This window comes from Bicyclus anynana, chromosome 6 (assembly GCF_947172395.1).
Source record: "Bicyclus anynana chromosome 6, ilBicAnyn1.1, whole genome shotgun sequence".
NCBI lineage: Eukaryota > Metazoa > Arthropoda > Insecta > Lepidoptera > Nymphalidae > Bicyclus > Bicyclus anynana.
In genome coordinates, this window is record NC_069088.1 from 17,635,594 (window position 1) to 17,656,995 (window position 21,402).

At 36.1% G+C, this 21,402-nt stretch overlaps 1 protein-coding gene across 2 annotated transcripts; it reads left to right on the top strand.

The window, feature by feature from the left end:
* Positions 1-6,783: 6,783 nt before the first annotated feature.
* On the top strand, positions 6,784-21,189 carry LOC112050226 (organic cation transporter protein). 2 transcript variants are annotated; one of them, XM_052882138.1, is made up of 7 exons: positions 6,784-6,922; positions 12,466-12,574; positions 14,611-14,711; positions 16,677-16,828; positions 17,735-18,343; positions 19,295-19,476; positions 20,964-21,189. In XM_052882138.1, exons 1-7 carry the CDS (start codon positions 6,837-6,839, stop codon positions 21,159-21,161), a joined length of 1,437 nt encoding a protein of 478 aa, XP_052738098.1. In that variant the 5' UTR covers positions 6,784-6,836; the 3' UTR covers positions 21,162-21,189. The 2 variants fall into 2 exon arrangements, with proteins under 2 accessions (XP_052738098.1, XP_023944211.2); XM_024088443.2 differs by lacking the exon at positions 6,784-6,922 and adding an exon at positions 9,827-10,353.
* The last annotated feature ends 213 nt before the right edge of the window (positions 21,190-21,402 follow it).

Here is a 21,402-nt window from a genome sequence, read left to right on the forward strand (position 1 = left end):
CTACTAAAACTTTCTTTTTTTTTATTAGAATATTCGCAATACCTTTATTTTAAATACTAGCAGATTTGGAGCTTTTTCAACGCAAACAAACATACATACAATCAAATCATCCTCTTTATAATTAGTGTAGATGACCAATATTCCCATTTCCCTCCAATTACTCGAAAAATACTATGTTAGTAGTGGATACGACACCAGGCCATCGGACGGGGATCGAACCACGACCATGGTGACGTGTTTTACCGTTGAGCTATTGAGGTTTATGAAGTCAATAATTTAATGGATATTGAATAGGAGCTAGTGGATGCTCGCAACTTCACCCGCATTATATTTTTTTTACAAATTACGTGGAATCCATAGATATTTACGGGAGAAAAGTATTTTTCCTTGTAAATAAATAATGCATGAAAAAATTGTTACATAAACAGTGAATATGTCTTATTATTAGCTTATATTATTTGTTTAGAGAAAGAAATTGAGCAAATACACGAGATGACAGTGCAATCTCGTGTCGCAGATTGCGCTGCAACTGCCTCGTGTTATGGTTGCTGGAGACAATATTCGTGCGAATATGTTAAACTTGTAAGTAAATATTCGTCCTATTGTTGGCTCCGTGATATTTTTACGAGCTAGCTGAAAATTGAGAGTAAAAAAGTTTATTAGTAGTTAAGTAGGATTATAATCGGACCAAAAAGCCATTAAAAAACACATACACGATCGAGCTGTAGAATTCGTATCTCAATTTACATGCGTATGCAAAAATAAAAATTTGAAATTCAATACAACCTGCGTCGGGCGCCATCTGGCGGTGAGCACGGCGCGCACACTAGCACGGGAATAACGGTATTTACATGTACACAGATCTTTCTTTGTTATATAAAAAAACCAAAAAAACATGTCTTTACATCTACGAATGCTAATGAATGAAATTTCCAAGCACAATCATTAATTCAGGTAATACTTAACATTAGATTGTCCTACAAAGCTGTTTAATAGGTCCTTTAGATGGATTGAGGATAAAGTCGGCGTTCTTGTATAACTAGCGAGGATACTTGTATACGTACCAAGTTTACTGCCTCTCCATCCATTACCATCCGAATCTAAAGCAAGGTCATAAGGCTCAGTTAGATGTAATGTTTGTTATCACCGCGTTGCAACGACTTCAGTGCGGTACGGACGGCTTCAGTGTGCTTGTGGCGTTCGAGCCGTCCACATCTCTTTTCGTTTAAATCTTTATGGGTTACTTGGGATAGACGGGAGGAGTGACTTGAGTGGAAAAGAGAGTGTTTGTTAACACTCAAAGGATCCTTTAACCCTACAGACAACCTTTACAAGTGCGTGACTTCACTCAAGGTCATTCTCTGCCATTCTTGGGTCTTATTTTGGTTACAGTTTGATTTGTTAATTAAGTTGTCCTGACAAATGTTGTGAATCATAACATTTGTTCAACATTAGTTTTCGTATTTTTGTAATCACTTCTGAGCCTGCTAAACTATTGATAGAGAAGAGTTCTGCTGAGTTCTGCAGGACAGAGCGACCAGCAACATTTTTTACAATATTATGTTACGAGTTCCTCAATTACGAGTGGTATTTACATTCATTTTTAATTATTATAAAAAAGGTAAATCTAATTTTTTACAAAGTTGTTACGACATTGATCGTACAAATAAAAAAATATTTGATGATTTGAGTTCACTTATTTGTTAGGCCGCCGTTGAACGCCGTCATGCTGCTAGTGGCATTAGTGATTTTTGTCGTGTTGATCATAAATACGATTAGTTTGGTATGGGCAGGAGAAGTGAGTTTATGCATTCTAAAGGGATTCCTTAAACCTACACAAGGTCACAAGTTCTGGGATTTGCTTTCCTCTACTACAAAATGATGGTAAAATCCTTGTCATTGGATACGTTATCATTGTGCGGAATCAAAAGGTAGATGGCGATGATGGCAAGTGTCTTGTTTTAATTTTTTGCAGCTATCGAGGCGATGCGGAAGAAGATGGTGCAGTGTCGGTATGGCGACACAGGATATTTTTCTCTATGCACCACCAGACAAGGAGGGACACCTTGAGGAAGTGCGCGAATCCTTCTCTACCGTAAACATAGCTCCGCTAGCGTGTTCCATCTCAGTGAACAAACCTTTATATTGAACTATTGTTCCAAAACATTCTTTATTATTAACAAAAATATTTCAATAAACGCCAAACAAGTTGCCGGCTTTATTAAATTCCTTTGATCCGTCAAAAATGGTTCCCAAACTTGAATCACCTCAGCGTTTTAATTAAACAAAATTAATCCCTTTGAATATTTGTAGCGGGAAGTATGCCGACGATTTATTGGGAAGCTCGAAAAACTTGTCTTCGGATTTCCGAGTTCGGCATATTTCTGATTCACGGCGAGATATTGAAATGATTTTGGTGTTCAAAGCGCGGGGTCGTCTACAGATTGCGAATTTACTTTTGTATATTTCTTATATTTATTGCTTTATTTTATCTATAGATGAAAGTCAAAGTCAAAGTCAAGTTCATTTATATCAAACATAATTTACACGCGCTTTTGAAACGTCAGATAGTGTTATTAAATAATTATGATTATAATTAATCGAAAACTTAAAATTATGCTTACGAGGGTTTCTATTATAATAATATCTAAATCTTGTATATTAGGTCGTGTATTTGTTTTAATGTTTTTTACTTAATCGTAGAAACTATTGGAATCTAATTTTCTTTTTGAGAAAAAACTATTTTACTTAATGAATGTGTTAAGTAAACGTTTTTAGCTAATTATGATAATCGAAAACTTATTAACGAATTATCTCATCGTACCTCAGGAGTGTTTTGTCATGTCATTTAATTTTTCGACATATTTTAAACAACTTAATAATTATTGTAAACAATATATTAGTCAATAATAATTATTTGAAAGTCACAAACGCCGCCGACCTAAACCACGATAACATACGTCATCGTTAACAAGTTCCCAAACTATGTCAAAACTACAAGTTTGTCTGAGCTTTACCTCTATTACAATATTGTTGGGAGCTAAATATTTCTCTCTAGTACGTCTAGGATACTTTAATTTAATTACCGGATCCTAGGTCTCGACAGTTTGTAGCGCCTGCGAGCTAATTGTGTTTACAATTGTAATCAAGTATTATGTACGCAACTCCAGAGAACTCTACAGCTGTTTATCAGAGTTGAAATTGCGAAAGATAGAGTAAGTACATATTTAGTGCCTTATTTAAAGGCTTTAGATCCATGCCTCTAAATAAGTATTAGTGAATAAAATATAATTATAATGAAAAAAACCCAAATTATAAATTATAAGAAAAAGAAAAAATATAATATAAGAATGGCAAGCTTTCATACTTTCGATCAACCCCTATTCGGCTCACTGCTGAACTCGTGTCTCCTCTCAGAATGAGAGGCGTTAGGCCAATAGCCCACCACGCTGGCCCAATTCGGATTGGCAGACTTCACACACGCAATGAATGAAGAAAATTCTCTGGTATGCAGGTTTCCTCACAATGTTTTTCCTTCACCTTCCGTTTGAGACACGTGCTATTTAAATTCATAAAATGCACACAACTGAAAAGTTGGAGATGCATTGTTCGGATTCGAACCCACACCCTCCGGAATCGGAGGCAGAGGTCATATCCACTGGGCTATCACGGCTCTCAGAAATTTTAGTATTACAGAAATCTTGTTACACTCAATTTATCCTAATGTTTCTGAATATATCGAACGTTTCTTCGTAACTTATTAGTAGTGATCTAGAAATCACCTCAATCGCTTTGACCAGAATTCCACATAATGGTAAATGTAGATGTAATCTTTTGTTTTACAGATACGTAAGTTTTCAGAATCAGTAAAACACTTTTATTTTTTTACAGTTATATTTATTTACAGTTACAGCTTTTTGTTGCACATTCATATTTCTAAAATAAAATGATTACAACAGAATATGTGCAACATTATATTTATATATATTTTATGCCGCGCATTATCACCCGCGTGGTTCCCGTTCCCGTAGGAATTTGGGGATAATATATAGCCTTCCTCAATAAATGGGCTACCTAACTCTGAAATAATTTTCCAAATCGGACTAGAACTTCCTGAGATTAACGCGCTCATATATAGATAAGCAAACGAATTCTTCAGCTTTATAATATTAGTTTAAATAAATGTCTAGATTAACTAGAAAAAAATTATAAATTATATTATTTTATTTATGATTATATAAATTATATTATCTTATTATATCATTTAAGTAATTAAAGCGATTTATTATTAGTACCATTCATATCACCAAGTGAAATCCAAAAATAATTTGAACATTAAGTACGTATACGTAGGTAATAACAAAGAGTAAAATATTTCTTTAATTTAACCATTAATCAATCTTTAAGAATTTGGGGGTCGGTTTGTTATCAAGGCAATTAGTTCAAATTACGTGAAAGTTAAAAAAAAAACTATGTGAAACTGTACAAATGTGCCTTTCAACGAAATTAGTGAAACAGTTTCGAGAATAAGATAAGTAAGACAAACTTGCGAATACATTTTATGAGCGCGATAGGATAATTGAATTACGGAGCCGCGCGAACTTTCGCAAGGACTTATCCTGGCGGAGGCAATGCTTGCAAATCACATTTTTCCGTTTTTACATTTGTTTTCACTGAATAATGGTAGTTCAAATGCATAAAGAATTTCAAAAGATTTACGAAGGAAAGAAAAATAATAAAAGATTGTTTATTTTATAAAAAAAAAATCACCAAACTAGTACCTATTAAGGTTAAGGTAATATGGTAATGCATTGATTTTGGCGTCAGTACTCAAATCCCTTATTTACTGCCATAATTTTATGTTTTCTGGCAATCCGTGTTGATATAAAACTTTTTTGAGCTTTTTTAAAAAATTGTACAGCAAATGATAACTGGAAGAGATTTCTTGTGAATTTTGATAAGTAAAACTTAACTTGGTATACTCGGCAGATTTTCCTTTCTAGATGCACCGGATATAGAATTACGAGTACCTATCTACTAGTAGATACAAACGGGAAAACATGAAATTCAAAAGTGCTTAAAGTAAAGTGAGCCTTGAAATAAATGAATTTTGAATTTTATATCAAACTTAATGTGATTATACTATACAGTGTCCGTTGAAGGTTGAAACGAATCTAAGTGTCTGGCAAATAAGGTCATACCCTTAGACTAATAACCCTTAGACCCGCAACACATAACAATTTTTCACTCCAAACGTAAGACACTTCTGTAATTATATGAGCGTAAGAACTCTACACTCGACGACACACACACAAGCATACTATCGTAGCGTAGCATACGTCAAGGGCTCCCATTTCGGGGCACATAAAGCGGCTTACGAATCCTGCGACGACACACAATCTATGTATTGTAAATCTATGGTCATACTTCATATATTTTGACGAAAAAAACTTTTTTTCTTGCTATGTCAAACTTTCAATTTTCAAAATTACAAAGTTCTGGCAATATGAAATGAAAAAATTTGCATTATTCATCGTATATTTATGGCCTCTCTTACAACATACGTGATGTTTTGGCCATTTTTAATAATATAACACTTCGTGCGCGAGTCCAACTAGCACTAGGCCGGTTGTTTTACGTCAACGTTGCAGTCAAGGACTTCCTTGTCATTGAATAAAAAGACGGAACCAAAAACAACCGCGTGATGTTTAAAGGTAATATATTTTTGGGCAGAGAAGGAGATAAGTGGGATAAAGTTTTGAACACATCTCAGCACAGCCGTAATTCAATTACCGACTTGCTCCAACTTTCGGGGAGCGAGGGTACGCTCGCAAATTACATTTGTCGGCCATCTTCTTTGCATAATTCCACTTGCAAGGTTTCATTTGTTAACATTTGTAGTGGATACTTATTTGTATTTTTACCAGGCTGTATTATTTTATTTAGGACTAGGACTCAAGATTGAACATGACAGGTCAGGGCAGGACAATACAGAACAAATAGGGATTCATTTTATTTTATTCAAGTACGTCCAGCCATAACTCAGAAGCTGCCATGTAAGAGTTGGCCTCTAAACCTCGCACATGGTATCATCTGCACGAGGCGCAAGATCAGCATCGGCCTGCATTGACTGACGTCAACCGCGGTTTGCTCTTAAGTTAGGAGCAATCATCATTACTTGGTCGATCGTCGATCGGTAGTCGTTTAGGTATAGGTTAAGTGTAAGTTTAATAGATCGATTGCCGATCTTAGTTACAAATTATGAATTCTGATCGATTTCTGTTCACACTTTAGTTTTAGTTAGTTATAATTTAATTTTGTAATAATTTATATATCTATTACAAAACTTCTTAATTAATAAGTATAAAATCATACGCATTTGCATTTTCAACTCCCTAGCTGCCCCAAAACGCAAGTAGTATCGTAGTGTATTTTTTAACAAAATAAAGATTTGTGTTTGATTTATTATGTAGGTATATCTTCTGTAAAATTGTCAACCAACGTCGATGTAAAGAATCTTATTTCTGTGTTAATTTTAAATAAATGAATATTGAACAAAAAGTAATTAGCCAGTTAATTCATTCGTGTTACGGTGTCTACTAATTACGTACGAGTGTGGTACATAATAAATTTTACGCATACTCAGGTGTTTTAGGTAACAAAGCAATGTATAATAATATTAAATTAGTTTCACTTTAACACTCGTTATATATACTAACTGGTATCTTCATTATTTCAATAAATTAAATTATTTTTTAAAAATGTCTGTGAACAGTGGCTTGTCTTTAGATGATGTTTTGGAAAAATTTAATATTTTTGGAAGGTACCATTTCCAAATGGCCTTGTTCCTTTGCTATGGATACACTTTGGTTACTATACACATCTCCAATTACATTTTCGCTGCAGAGAAGACTGGATACAGGTAGATAATTATTTTATATTTATTTATTTATATTATAGCCATTCGTGGTAACGCATGTTTTGAAAATAACAAAAGCTACCACTTTTAATCATATCATCGTCGTCATTATCAACCCATATTCGGCTCACTGCTGAGCTCAAGTCTCCTCTCAGAATGAGAGGGGTTAGGCCAGTAGTCCACCACAATGGCCCAATACGGATTGGCAGACTTCACACACTCAGGTTTCCTCAAGATGTTTTCCTTGACCGTTTGAGACACGTGATATTTAATTTCTTGTAACGCACATAACTGAAAAGTTGGAGGTGCATGCCCCCGACCGGATTCGAACTCACACCCTCCGGAATTGTAAGCAGAGTCCATTTCCACCATCACGGCTTTAATCATATAATCACAATCAAATCCAAGAAGTTTTAGGTTCGATCGCTGCCCGTTGGACTATTCTCGTATTTCTAGCACAGACTTTTGCTTAAATGTAAGAGAAATAGGTAGATTCGCCATGTTTAAAATCTCGCTTGGGTAACCTTTTATGGAGCTATTATTGACATGAATAGGAAGTGACAAATTTGGAAATGAAGGTACAATTGAGGAAACTTGCCTCATTCCATTTAGGGAGTTGTATGGGAACTATCATTGACAAATCGTGCACTGCCTTAATGTGATGTGTTATGATGTTGTATGTGTGACACCACGACAGGTAAAATAGAATCATTATAGGTAAGGCCCTGATTGTTTTGAAAATTAAATAAAACACTTTAAATTGGAATGAAATGCAGCGTTCTTGTCTGTGGAATGTGTTCCTTTTTTATTAATTTTTATTGAATTACAAATAGAGCGAGATTTGAAGACATGGGACATCCTTTACGGTGTAATTAATACCTTTGCCCTTTTCAAAATAAATCATTGAATATTGTACTAAACTATTTTATTTTCTCGCAATCGTAGTGAAAAGCAGAGTGTAACACGTGGGGCTAAACCCATTATAAACTCGGTTTCTATTTAGGCCTAAAAATACCTCGTATATAATGGGTCTTTTTAGCCCCTTGTAAAACAATCTACTATTTTTGTTTATTTTGAACTTAGTAGATTGGTTTACACCGCGTAAATGTTATTATGATTAAGAACCCGTTTGGATTCGACGTAATGCCAAGGGGTTATGGGTTCAATCCTATAACCATAGCCACCCAACCCGCATTAGAGCAGTGTGGTGGGCCCCATATCTCTCCTTATGGAGGAAGGCCTGGCCAGTGGCCTTATTGTGGACAAAATAGGCTGATAACGACAAAATTATGATAATTATAGACGCTACATAGTTACGTGTTAAATGTGTAAACAAATGCAGAAGGAAATATAATCTCAACTGACTTCAATAACATAAACATGCCCACGAAACTAAAAAGCGAAATATAGTAGGTATTATATTATTTTGTACCATGTTGATTCAAGATTTTGGTTTCCAGACTCTATTTTTCTTTTTGATGATGATTGATGTATGAGGAAGTTTCTCAATGCGACCGTATACATACATTTTTTATATTCACGCATAACTTCGTTATTAATAGACCGATTCTGATGTTTTGTTTTTTTTGGAAATTAAATATACTGAGGATGGTACCATGATAAGGAAACCAGGATGATGGGATCCTAGAAAAATCGAGATAAAGTTTCAAAAATCGTAGGGGTGGCCAGTGCGTTTCTCAATTTTTTCCACTATTTTAAAGCACTGCAACTTAATAAAGGTCTGAAGTAAATCTGATGATGGAGCCAATTTACAGCAGTTACTTTGTTCATGGGTTTGATTGTGTATTAAAGAGAACTTTACATCAAGATATGACTGTCATTAGGGATCTGGTAATAGAGACGAAGGACACTTATGAGAAATCCTCAACGGCTTACAGTAACTTATCTTTGGGCTTGATTATGTTATTTTTCGCTTTTTAGTTTTATCGGTACGCTTATGTTATTGAAGTCGGTTGGATTTTTTTTAATAATTATTTTTCAACTTTTAGTGTTACAATAAGTACGATACTTTTTCCAAATTTATTTTGGACCAACTTCGAGGTATAAAATGAATAAAATACCTTATCTAATAAAAAAATATATCAAACTTAAACGTGCTCTTACATTACAATTGATGAGTAATCAATCAATCGTCCCTATTTTCCTACCCAAGGGTTGGAAAATAGTTTTTTTTTTTTAATTTATATGGGACCTACTGCATTTAAATATTCCATTTCTAATAAAAAAAGATTTATTAAAAAAAGACCACTCAGTAAAAAGTTATGCGTGTTCATACATAAAAAAATACTTTTTGTTTCTTTATCGGTGCTGACTGCCGGCTACAGTGACTGTACATCCTTGGTCCACAATAATTGCTTATTGAATTCAAATCATTCGAAACTAATTGTGTTTAAAGTTTCAACAATTCATTTTATGTTAAGTCATCGTGTAAATAGCAGTTTTTACGTTTTTACATTTATTTTAAAATACTTACTAATGTCAGTTAAAAATAACAATGTAATTAAAATTCTCGCTCTACACATAATTAAAACGTGTTTAATAAAAATATGTTTCTATGGAATAAAATATTTTAAAATTTAAATAAAATCAGACTTAATTAAATGGTACTGACTCTAATGAAATGTTTTGTCAAGTTTTTCTGTGACATCGTTTAACGCTAGGCCAGTTCCATTGAACCTTGATTGGTTACCTTCAACTCAACAACTACAATCTTTTTGTTGCTCTGGTTATTCAAAGTGCAATACCTCGAGTGAACACACCTCAATAATAAATTAAATTGGTTTTTTTTTATTTGCTTTTCAAAGCTGAATAACAATAGTGACGATGTAGCTCTCTTAGAGCAAAATCAATTAATTATAACACAAATAATTACATCAATTTAAAATTATTTATCTACTTAAAAAGATTGATTATTTAGTTGAGAAATGAAATAAAAAGTTTCAGTGCGAAAGTGCAGTACATTTATAATAATTTGAAACCAAAAACAAGTTTTAATAAAAACGTGATTAATTGTAATTGTAGTTGATATATAATTCTAATTAACTAAGAAAACAATCCTTAGTGCAAATTATATATTAACACATATCTACGTATTTAGAATCCAAAACCCATTACAAATTATTGATATTATTAAATTTCACTTTAATCTGTGAATACAATATAGTGAATGCTAATAAAAAGTGACTTGAAATCATAAAAAAGTTTTATTATATTAATGTATATAAATAATTAATTAACAAAATGAATGTGAAAGTCGTAAGTGATAAAAAAGTAGATTTGGATGATGTTTTGGATAAGTACAGTATATACAAACGTTATCATGTAGAAAAGATGATATTGACATTCGTGGCCTTCGCTACCAATGCTATGTACTGTGCTAATTACGTATTTGCCGCGGAAGAAGTTCCTCACAGGTAATACTTTACTTATTTTGAAGTGATGATTATGTAATACCTAATCCTCATATCATTATCATGTAGCCTTTATTCTGGGCAAGCGCGCTCCAACCTAGACCTTATCATAGCTATCCACCAGGCATGATTGTAGTCAAGCGCAAGTCTATTAAGATTTAATAAAAGGCCTAGTGTGATCTACTGCAGGGCAAGGCCTCCTGTAAGAAAGGATTCTTACAGGAGAGGGGATATTGAGCTTAGACCCGCCACGCTGCTCTCATGCGGGCTGGCAGGCTTTAAGTGATACGGCTGACGATGATTTTTTAACGATCACTCAGATGTTAATGTTAGGCTTAGCGCGCTATCCGAGGCACGGGGATGTAACATTACCAACTTCCCAATTTTAGGCTGTGAAATTTTACTAATAAAAAGTCATAGAAGAAAGAAAACTCGAATCCGGAACCTCATGATCCGAACTACCTAACCACTAGACTTACGAGGCAGTTAATAATCTTCTTCGTACTCGTAATTGTACGTAAAAAATCAATTACAGACTGAAGCGCGAAGGCTAATAATTATGCGCATCTCAATAACAACCCAAAAATAGGATGTCGTTATGTGTATTACTTGCTTTGGTTTTTTTTTTACAAAGTTATGAGGTTTAAAATAACTTTTTAATTCCATTCCAGCCTTCGTTTATTTATTACACAACTTTTGACATATTACGCAATTGTCATCGCCGCGTGCCTGCCATTTTAGAATGGCAAAACACCGGACGGCAAGTACCCTATATCTTCCATAGTCAAAGTCAAAGTTAAAGTCAAAATTCATTTATTTCACATAAGCTTAGTTTGCAAGCTCTTTCGAAACGTCAGGTAATAATATTAAACTTAAGATAATGGTGATAATAATCATTCGAAAACTTAAAATTAAAGTTACGAGGGTTCCAAACGCGCCTTGGCCCGAGAAGAGCCCACAACAAACTCAGTCAAGGTTTATTTTTTTTTATTTATCACTATTTTACAAACTTATTTAAAACTAAGCACACAGTCGTAGAATACAGTTTAACTCCAAGCTTTTTATACCCTATATCTTCCATAGCATCAATATGCTATGGAAGATATAGGGTACGCCTACAGTGAGGGACACACCTTGACACCCTTGCGCCTTCACACCTGGTACGATGGTCTATGCGGGCGCTGCTCCTGCTGAAGCAGCGCAAATACAGCATCATCATACGACATCTCGCTGGAGATTACGTATTTCAGCAGTTTGCGGTCGAAACACTAGGTCCGTGGGGACCGACTCGCGTTCTTTTTAAAGAAATCGCAAAGTGATTAATCGACGCCTCCCGAGACCAGAAGGCTGGCCTATATTTAGGTCAGAGAATCAGTATTGCCATACAACGTGGCAATACTGCCAGCCTTCTTAGGCACTTTACCAAAGTTTTTTTAGATATAATTTAAATTTAGTACGTATATTACCTTTACATTGAGAAACTATAGCTTGGCAACTTCGTTTTTAGCACTCCCGATGGTTCGCGCGGGCTGGGGGCGTGTGGCGATGTATGAAAAACCCACTACTGATACACGTCACTTCCCCGCACGCACGATTTCACACCCGCGCAGTCTTTCCCCATGTCACCCGCATATCATGGGAGTGTTATCAACAAACTTGCCAGACTATACATCTTTCTTACAATTTACATATTATAGTTAATTTTTTATATTAGTGGCTATATAAAACCCTCGAGCCTCAGAAAGCGCGTGACGTTGATCCCGGGTTTCGTTATCAACCCATATTCGGCTCACTGCTGAGCTCGAGTCTCCTCTCAAAAAGACAGGGGTTAGGCCAATAGTCTGGCCCAAAACGGATTGGCAGACTTCACGCACGCAGAGAATTAAGAAAATTCTCTGATATGCAGGTTTCCTCACGATTTTTTAAAATGCACACAACAGAAAAGTTAGAGGTGCATGCCGCGGACCGAACTCCGACCCACACCCTTCAGAATCGGAGGCAGAGGTCAAATCCACTATGCTATCACGGCTCTTGATCCCGGTTAATATGATTAAAAACTAAGTAGTGATCTATCGATCGATTTGGGAATTACTTAAGGCTGTGATTATCTTTCAGATGCAAGGACGACTTTGAAAATGCCTCCTCCTCCTACTGCAGTGCCTCCAACACCACTCACGTTTGCTCGGAGTGGGTGTACGATGATCCTAATAGTTTTGTTGCTTACGTAAGTCAATTTTACTATTCGTATGGACATTTAATTTGTTTTTTTTATTTAACTAATTTATCTATTGGTGTGTTAACATGCGTTTTAAGACACAGTTATTTGCATCATTAGGTAGGTAACTCCAGGGCCGGGTTTCTCTTTATAGGAGAGCAGATATAGTTGTGGGTTGAAATTATTTAGGCAATCTTTATTTTTAATTTTTTTTATCTAGTACGTTTTTTTTGTATACCCAACTGATTTTTTTAATAAGTAATAAAGGAGATGGTCCATTTCAGGTCCACTTTTGTATCCCGTATCACTAAAATTTAATAAATACAAGGACTTTATTAAAATTTATTAAAGTGAATAAATCTAACTAAATAAAAAGAAATAATTAAAATAAAAACCCAAGAATTTTGAGTTATATCAAGATGGCGCCCATAAAGCAACTATGACATGACAATTGACAGCAAACGTCAAGTCCATAACTGCACTGAAAACGTCATCTATCCGCCATTATTACCATAATAATGTTGCATTTCTTGGGAGATAATAAATATTATTTCGAAAGAATTAAAGTTAATTCCTAGATTTGTATCATCGAAAATAGTTAAAAAAAAATATCTTCTTTTATTTTTGCTAGGGTACAATGACTGGACCTGGGTTCTATACAATTTTGGAGCATCTCCTTTAATCATTCAATTCACCCTACGGGTGTACTAGTTTAATTTGCAATGTGTCACTGTAAATATCATCTATCATTTATTCCTTATCACTGATAAGTAACAGATGAGGATTTCTTAAACCGAATCTTGTACTATTAATAAACATTAAGATTATAACAAAATAGTAATTATAATAAATAATACAACAGAATTCCTGGCTGACAAAAAGTCTTAATTAATACAAACGTTTATTATGTAGGTATGTTAATTAAGATTAGTGTGACCTCAAAAATTAACGCTATTATAAGAAAAACCATAAAACACCGGCCAACCAGACATTTATTAGATGTTGCCTAAGAACTTTAAGAACCTAAAATGTGTTTATACAATACTAGCGGACGCCCGCGACTTCGTCCGCGTGAAATTTAGTTTTTCACAAATCCCTCGGGAGCCACGGAAATTTTCGGGATGAAAAGTAGCCTATGTGTTAATCCAGAGTAATATCTATTTCCATTCCAAATTTCAGCCAAATCGATTATGTAGTTGCGGCGTTAAAGAGTAACAAACAACCAAATATACATACAAACTTTCGCGTTTATAATATTAAAAAAAAAAAATAAAAAAAATAAAAATAGCTTTATTTCCTTACAATTACAGACATTTTTTTGAAAATTATTATTAAGGTTTACAAGTTTTATAGATTGTTAGTAGGTTAGTTGATATTATCTAATTTTTATATATTATGTTAGTAATGTTAATTTTTCATTTCATTATTCTTTTTTGTAAGGACTGCATAAAGCTGTAAAAGCCTCCTCCAATTGTAGCCATTGTATTCTGTCTCTGGGTGTTCGTTGCCATGTTTTACCTGCAACCCTGACTATATCGTCACTCCACCTTCTTAATGGTCTACCCCGTTTGCGTTTTGAGTCTCGTGGGTACCAGTTTGTAACAATTTGGGACCATCTATCGTCTGATGTTCTTTGTATGTGGCCTGCCCATTTCCATTTAAGGCGCAGAACATGTCGAGCAGCATCTTTAGCTTGGGTTCTTTTCCTGATGACTTCGTTTTTAACTCTGTCCCTTAATTTTAGTTTCAAAAAACTACGCTCCTCAAAAAACTACGCTCCTACTACTAACTACGTTTATAATATTAGTAGGATATTATTAGGTATATACCCGTACTGAGATTTAAATGTGAGTTTAAAAATATAATATCACCTTCAGTCTGTTTTCTATATAAATACTTTTCCTTAACATTTTTTTCCTATTAGAAATCGTTGAAGATATTAATAATAGTGTCGTATTTAATATTAAATTTCTTTAAGGTATTATATGGTCACAGAATGCTTATGTACGAGTATGGTATATCAATGGTAGAATTGTATGTTACAGTTTGAACTAGCCTGTCAAGATTGGAAGAGGACGCTTGTGGGGACGGCGCACAGTTTTGGATACATGTGTGGCTTGTTACTCGTGGGACCCATGTCTGATAGGTAAGGACAAACTGTAACTTTATGTGGGTATATAAAATCAGTAAACGGTTAACGGCGGGGCACATAGTTCGAAGAGCGGATGGACATTGCAATGTGCTGGAATGGCGCCCTCGCACTAGAAAGCGCCCAAAAAACGTCCTTTACGATCCTGACGATGACATAACGAACGACAATGCTTCCCAGGCAACGCAAACACAAGATAACAGCGTCTTCGCCGGCGAAGACGAGGTCCCCGATATCTGACGTCACCCAGACGTGGGCTGTTTAACTCACGATCTCGAGGGCGCTCGGACTGATACACTCAGGCCAAAACACCCTTCCTGAACGGCCCTCTAAGCTGAGGTCCCAGTCTCAGACGAGACACCCTTAGAAAGACGCCCGCCCGAAGGCAGAAGCAGAGTAGATTACTCTGCTTCTACCTTCGTGCCCCATCAGGCGATGCTTCACCGCTTGTCTAAACCCCCGGTGACGCCGCTGAGGCCCCATAAGGAGCCTACGGCAGTTACACAATCAGGAAAAAGAGAAAAAAAAACAAAAAACTAGCGCGGTGTTAGTCGACTACCCACCGGGTGGACTGACTACATCAAGTGAGTCGCAGGTATTCGTTGGATGCAGGCGGCTCAGGATCGTGATGTTTGGAAGTCCCTACAAACGGCCTATGTTCTGCTGTGGACGTCCATCAGCTGCTATCGTGACATTGAAGCATTATGAGCGAATTGGGCAAGTTTTGGTTGGAGTTGAATGTAATTAAATATTATCATGATTTGTATAGTTATTAGGATAAGTTAGCTTAAGTTCCTTATTGTATTCTTTCTCAATATTTAAAAATGTATCACTCAAAATGATCCGTGCCATGAATCAATTATTACACTCAACTTTTTGCTTGCAATTTTATAATTATCAATGATAACATATACCTACAATAATTGTCAAATATTAAAAGGGATGTAATATTTTCGTAAAATGAGACTTATAAATATTTCCTTTTAAACTGTAAGTATCAAAAAAGTAATTGCCGCTAATTTTTAACAGGCAACCCAAAACTAATGCACTATTCATTTGAATTAGGTTTTACTAAAAATACATCATGGTCTGGTTAAAGACCTTACTGGTTCACTAAAAATAGAATATCATTGTCTGGATTAAAAAGATATTTGGTAGAGCAAACACACTGTCTACGTATTTCAAAAAAAAGTATAAATGTAGTCCCACTTGAAATAAATGTTTTTGTGAGCACATTTGCAGAACGAAATACGAAAGTGTTTAGCATTAGTCCCTAAGTAACGTTTTAGCTTGACATACGGTACGGTACAGGGTTTATTGTGCTTGAGGGTCGAGAGCCATTTTGCTTCAGAGATATGTAAGAGTTTCTATCTCTATGTTAATATTACTATGTATGCTAAAATATTGTAGCATTTTAACGTCTTGTAGTACTTAACTTTAACGTCAGAGGAATTACAAAGCAAGTCTTTGAGGTTATTTTAATGAAAAAGTACATATTACTTATACACCTAATCTAATAAATGTACACTAGTTTTAATGTAAGTAAATATTCGCTTCATAGTTAGATACGTTTAATAATAGGTAGGAAAAAAAAAAAAAAAAACATACATACAGCCGAACGTAGAACCTCCTCCTTTTTGGAAGTCGGTTAAAAATGCGAAAGAATGTAGAAAAAGGTATTTTTTTAACATTTCCTTGTTATTAATGTTGTCTACGTAGGTAGTACTGAGTAAGGTAAGATAACATTGGAGTATTTATTTAAATTATCATGTAATCCGTCCTAGCAGAAAGTCCCATTAAAATTGGTTCAGACTTTCCAGAAGTTAACCCTACAAACAGACAAAAATTAAAAACGGATATTTTATTTTTGGTTTGTGTGTCAATATCATGTAAATAACTTGTTGCTAGAGAAATGAGTTATTTTGTGAGAAAAGAGTACAATACATTTTACGTTTTTTGTAGATTAGGAAGAAAATCAGCAGTTGTGATAACGGGAATTTTAGGGGCAGTTTTTGGCACTTTGAGGAGCTTTTCCGCGTGGTACTGGTTTTACATCGCGATGGAGTTTCTGGAGGCTGCCCTGGGCGACCTTTGCTCGCCGATGTATGTGTTGAGTGAGTGAGTTCAATATTTAATACATATTATATTACTAGCAAACCCAGCCAAGCTTCGCTTTGACAATTACGCAAGCAACCAATCACAAGAAAGCTATCGTCGACATATAGATTTTTTAGCTGCTTATATAGCAAATAGGTTAGCCTATGTGGCTCAGGATCACGAAGTCTTGTGTCGGGAAGCCTGTGTCGGGCCTTAGAAAATTTACTTTCTTTCTTCTAAGATTTTTTTTTTCTCTGAGATAAAGAGGTAGGTAGTTATCTACACCTTCTACAATTTCTCCTATAAAAGAGGAACATTTGGAGCTTAGACTGTTCTATGACGTTCCAGTGTGAGTGGACCGGAAAAATTAAATGATTATAATGATAATGATTGTTTCTGTAAACCTGTCGAATTTTTTAATAATCAATATAAAATCATAATTATATTATCATAACTAGCGGGCGCCCGCGATTTCCTACACGTGTAATTAAGATTTTGACAAATCCCGCGGGAACCATGGACATTTTCCATGCGAATATCAGCAAAATCGCTTCAGTAGCCGCAGCGGAGAGGAGGAACAAAAATACACACTTAGACACAACCTTTTGCCTTCATAATATTAGTGTGATAGCCTCTGAACTCCATAATATATTTTTACAAATAATTGACAATGTACAGTTTAAAAGAGAAGTTAAATATCACGTGTCTCAATCGGTGAAGGAAAACATCGTGAGGAAACCTGCATACCAGAAAATTATCTTAATTCTCTGCGTGGGTGAAGTCTGCCAATCCGCATTGGGCCAGCGTGGTGGATTATTGGCCTTACCCCTCTTATTCTGAGAGGAGACTCTAGCTCAGCAGTGAGCCGAATATGGGTTGATGGCGACGAGTTTAAAAGAGTGTTTTTTAATTCATTGTTTCAGCATTAGAAATGGTGTCTACGAAAAAGAAGCTAGTATACTTTATGATATGCAGCTTCGGTTTTACGTTTGGGGGAGTTGCTTTAGCTGTGATAGCCTGGTTAACACCTGACTGGAGGTGGTTCCTCCGAGCTATATACACACCAGCGTTCCTATTCTTCACTTACAAGTACTTATTAGACGAGAGTCCAAGATGGCTACTAACTAAAGGAAGGAGAGATGAAGCAGTGGCTATACTAGAGAAAGCAGCGAAGAAAAATAAAATCCACATAGATAGGAACTCCTTACAGAACTTAACATGTGAAGTGAGGCAAAATGTGAAACTCTCCGAGTTATTACGTGATACGTTTAAATCAAAAACGCTGAGGCGACGTTTCTTCGTATGTTTGGTTTGGTGGACGACTTGCACCTTTGTGAACTATGGCCTGATGATCAATTCTGTATCTTTGCAAGGGAATAAGTATGTGAACTTTGCACTCACGATGGCGGTCGACCTTCCCGCTACAGTGGCCAACACTTACGTATTAATTCATTTCAATAGAAAGATTCCTTTGATGCTCTCGTTTTTTGCCGGTGCTGTTATGTGTATGTCGCAACCATTTCTGCCAACAAGTAAGTATTATTATCTGCGTAATATATTATGTTATCTAAGAGATTTTTGTAATCTTTATAACAATCTCACCTGATTGCAAGAGATGATGCAATCTAAGATGGAAGCGGGCTAACTTGTTAGGCGTAAATTAAAATGCAATATAGTTTTTCTTTTTCCATTTTACTCCGCTTAACCATTTTACGCCCGCTCTTAATTTTGGGTTGGTTTTGTTAAATCATATTTTCACTAGTAGGTAGTTAGGGTATGATTTCTTTATTGAAATAATAATATTCATTAGCGTTTTGGGTCTAGGGGTAAAATAATAAAGGGTTAACATTCGTGAATACCACAGACTCCTATATTTTTGTAAAATTTGAATTCTTACTTTGATATTTTCATAACAAATGCTTAGTTTAAAATATACGCGTTCTATTTTTCTTTGGCTTATATTTTCTTTATAACATATAATTATTTTTATAAGCTTTTATTTAACATGCCCTTTTGAGTGTGAGTCAAAGTGGAAGCAATTTAGCATTCAAGCTAAATTACTACCACTTTGACGATCTCTCCGGCTCAGTCAGTAATGGAGATATTTCAATAAATACATAGTCTAAGCCCATCAGTGCCGGATTTAGGCTGGTCGGAGGCTTCGGCTCAGGCTATTTGCCCTACCGGCAAAAAATGTACTGCTAAACCATTTAACGTTCCGGTACGATGCCGTGTAGAAACCGAAAGGAGTGTGAATTTCATCCTCCAAACAAGTTAGCCCGTTTCCATCTTAGATTGCATCATCACTTACCATCAGGTGAGATTGTAGTCAATGCCTAACTTGTAAAGAATAAAAAAAAAGATAAACAACCCTGCGCATTTACTATAGAAGGGTAGAGAGGTACCGTGCCATGTGATTCTCTACTTCCACGCGGACGAAGTTGAAGTAGGTTAGTTATTTACATACCTGTCGTGTTTTCTAGATTTGCCTTGGCTGTCAGTGCTGGTATACATGGCTGGGAAGCTGATGTCCTCTTCCTACTTCGCCATAACGTACCTCTACACCTTGGAGCTGTTCCCGACGTATACCAGGAACTCCATGCACGCGCTGTGTTCCTCCCTCGGGCGGATAGGCTCCATTGTGGCACCACAGACTCCACTTCTGGTAACATTTTATTCTAATAACTAGCTGACGCCGCGCGGTTTCACCCGCGTGATTCCCGATCCCATAAGAATACGGGGATAAAATAGCCTATAGCCTTACTCGATAAATGGGCTATCTAACACTGAAAGAATTTTTCAAATCAGACTAGTAGTTCCCGAGATTAGCGCGTTCAATCAAACAAACAAACAAACTCTTCAGCTTTATAATATTAGTATAGATTACAGTTTGTTTTATGTAGGGTGTTGCGGTTGACAGTTCGTTACACTCTTGAAAGATTGCCGTGATTCACGATAGTACGTATTATGAACGTCACACAGGCGACTGTCACCGTACCCATGCTATCTGAAAACACTTAAGACCTAATAGACGTCGTTTCAATGTTGTTTGAACATTTATTCAAGATTTTATTCTTCATCATCATCAGCCCGAGTTGGAATTGGAACCCACGATCTCTCTGTTAAGAACGACAGTATTACCTTCTGCGCCAAGCAGACCGTAGAAAAGCCTCAATGGCTCCGTGTTTATGGGCCTTAAACTAGAGAAGTGCAAAAGGGAATTCCCAGCGGCTTATACAACATCGGCCCAGGGAACCCAGGTATACTTCCGTATCATCGTCGTCGTTAACAACTCATGTTCGGCTCACTTTTGAGCACGAGTCTCCTCTCAGAATGAGAGGGGTTAGGCCAATAGTCCACCACACTGACCCAATGCGGATTGGCAGACTTAAGCGTTATACCTTAAGCCTGCACCCGCAAACACAAGCCTTTGGGACTGCTCAAGGTATTTTATTATAATTCAAGGGTTTCTTTTGGTTACATTTCGATTTGTTAATTAAGTTGACCCTGACAAATATTAGCCGTGATATTCCAGTGGATATGACCTCTGCCTCCGATTCCTGAGGGTGTGGGTTCGAATCCGGTCCGGGGCATGCACCTCCAACTTTTCATTTGTGTGCATTTTAAGAAATTAGATATCACGTGTCTCAAACGGTGAAGGAAAACATCGTGAGGAAACCTGCATACCAGAGAATTTTCTTAATTCTCTGCATGTGTCAAGTCTGCCAATCCGCATTAGGCCAGCGTGGTGGACTATTGGCCTAACCCCTCTCATTCTGAGAGGAGACTCAGCAGTGAGCCGAATATGGCTTGATAACGTCGTCGTCGTGACAAATATTGTGAATAACCATAACCTGGCTGGTGGGAGGCTTCGGCCGTGGCTAGTTACCACCCTACCGGCAAAGACGTATCGCCAAGCGATTTAGCGTTCCGGTACGATGCCGTGTAGAAACCGAAAGGGCTGTGGATTTTCATCCTCCTCCTAACAAGTTAGTCCGCTTCCATCTTAGACTGCATCATCACATACCATCAGGTGAGATTGTAGTCAAGGGCTAACTTGTAAAGAATAAAAAAAAAAAAAAAACCTTTGTTCAATATAATTTTAAATCCACCTCTGAGTATTTTGCTAACATCAATTTATCGTATTCCCAGATGGTGTATTGGCCCGGACTGCCGTCATTTGTATTCGGTCTAGCTGCGCTCATCGCTGGTCTGTCTACCTTCTTAGTGCCGGATATATGTGACGAAGCTCTACCCGACACTGTACATCAAGCAGAAGCGTTGGGGAAACTGAAGATACCACCAAAGACTACTGGGGTGTTTAACGAGGGTTTTGATACTCAATTGTAATGCTGATTTATTATATTTATATTACTCATATATTAATTCTATAGATTAAGAGACTGTGATAGATAGATCTTTGTTTTATGTAGGTTAAAAGTTTTTAATTCATCTTTAATTTGTTCACGGGGACAAGCTAAGATCGTTGATTATACAGTCTGAGTTTTACGATATTTTTTGAAGACTTATGATTGGTTTCTTTGCTCGTTTCCTTGTTTGTTAAGCTTGTTGTTGGTAACAGAGAAAAATA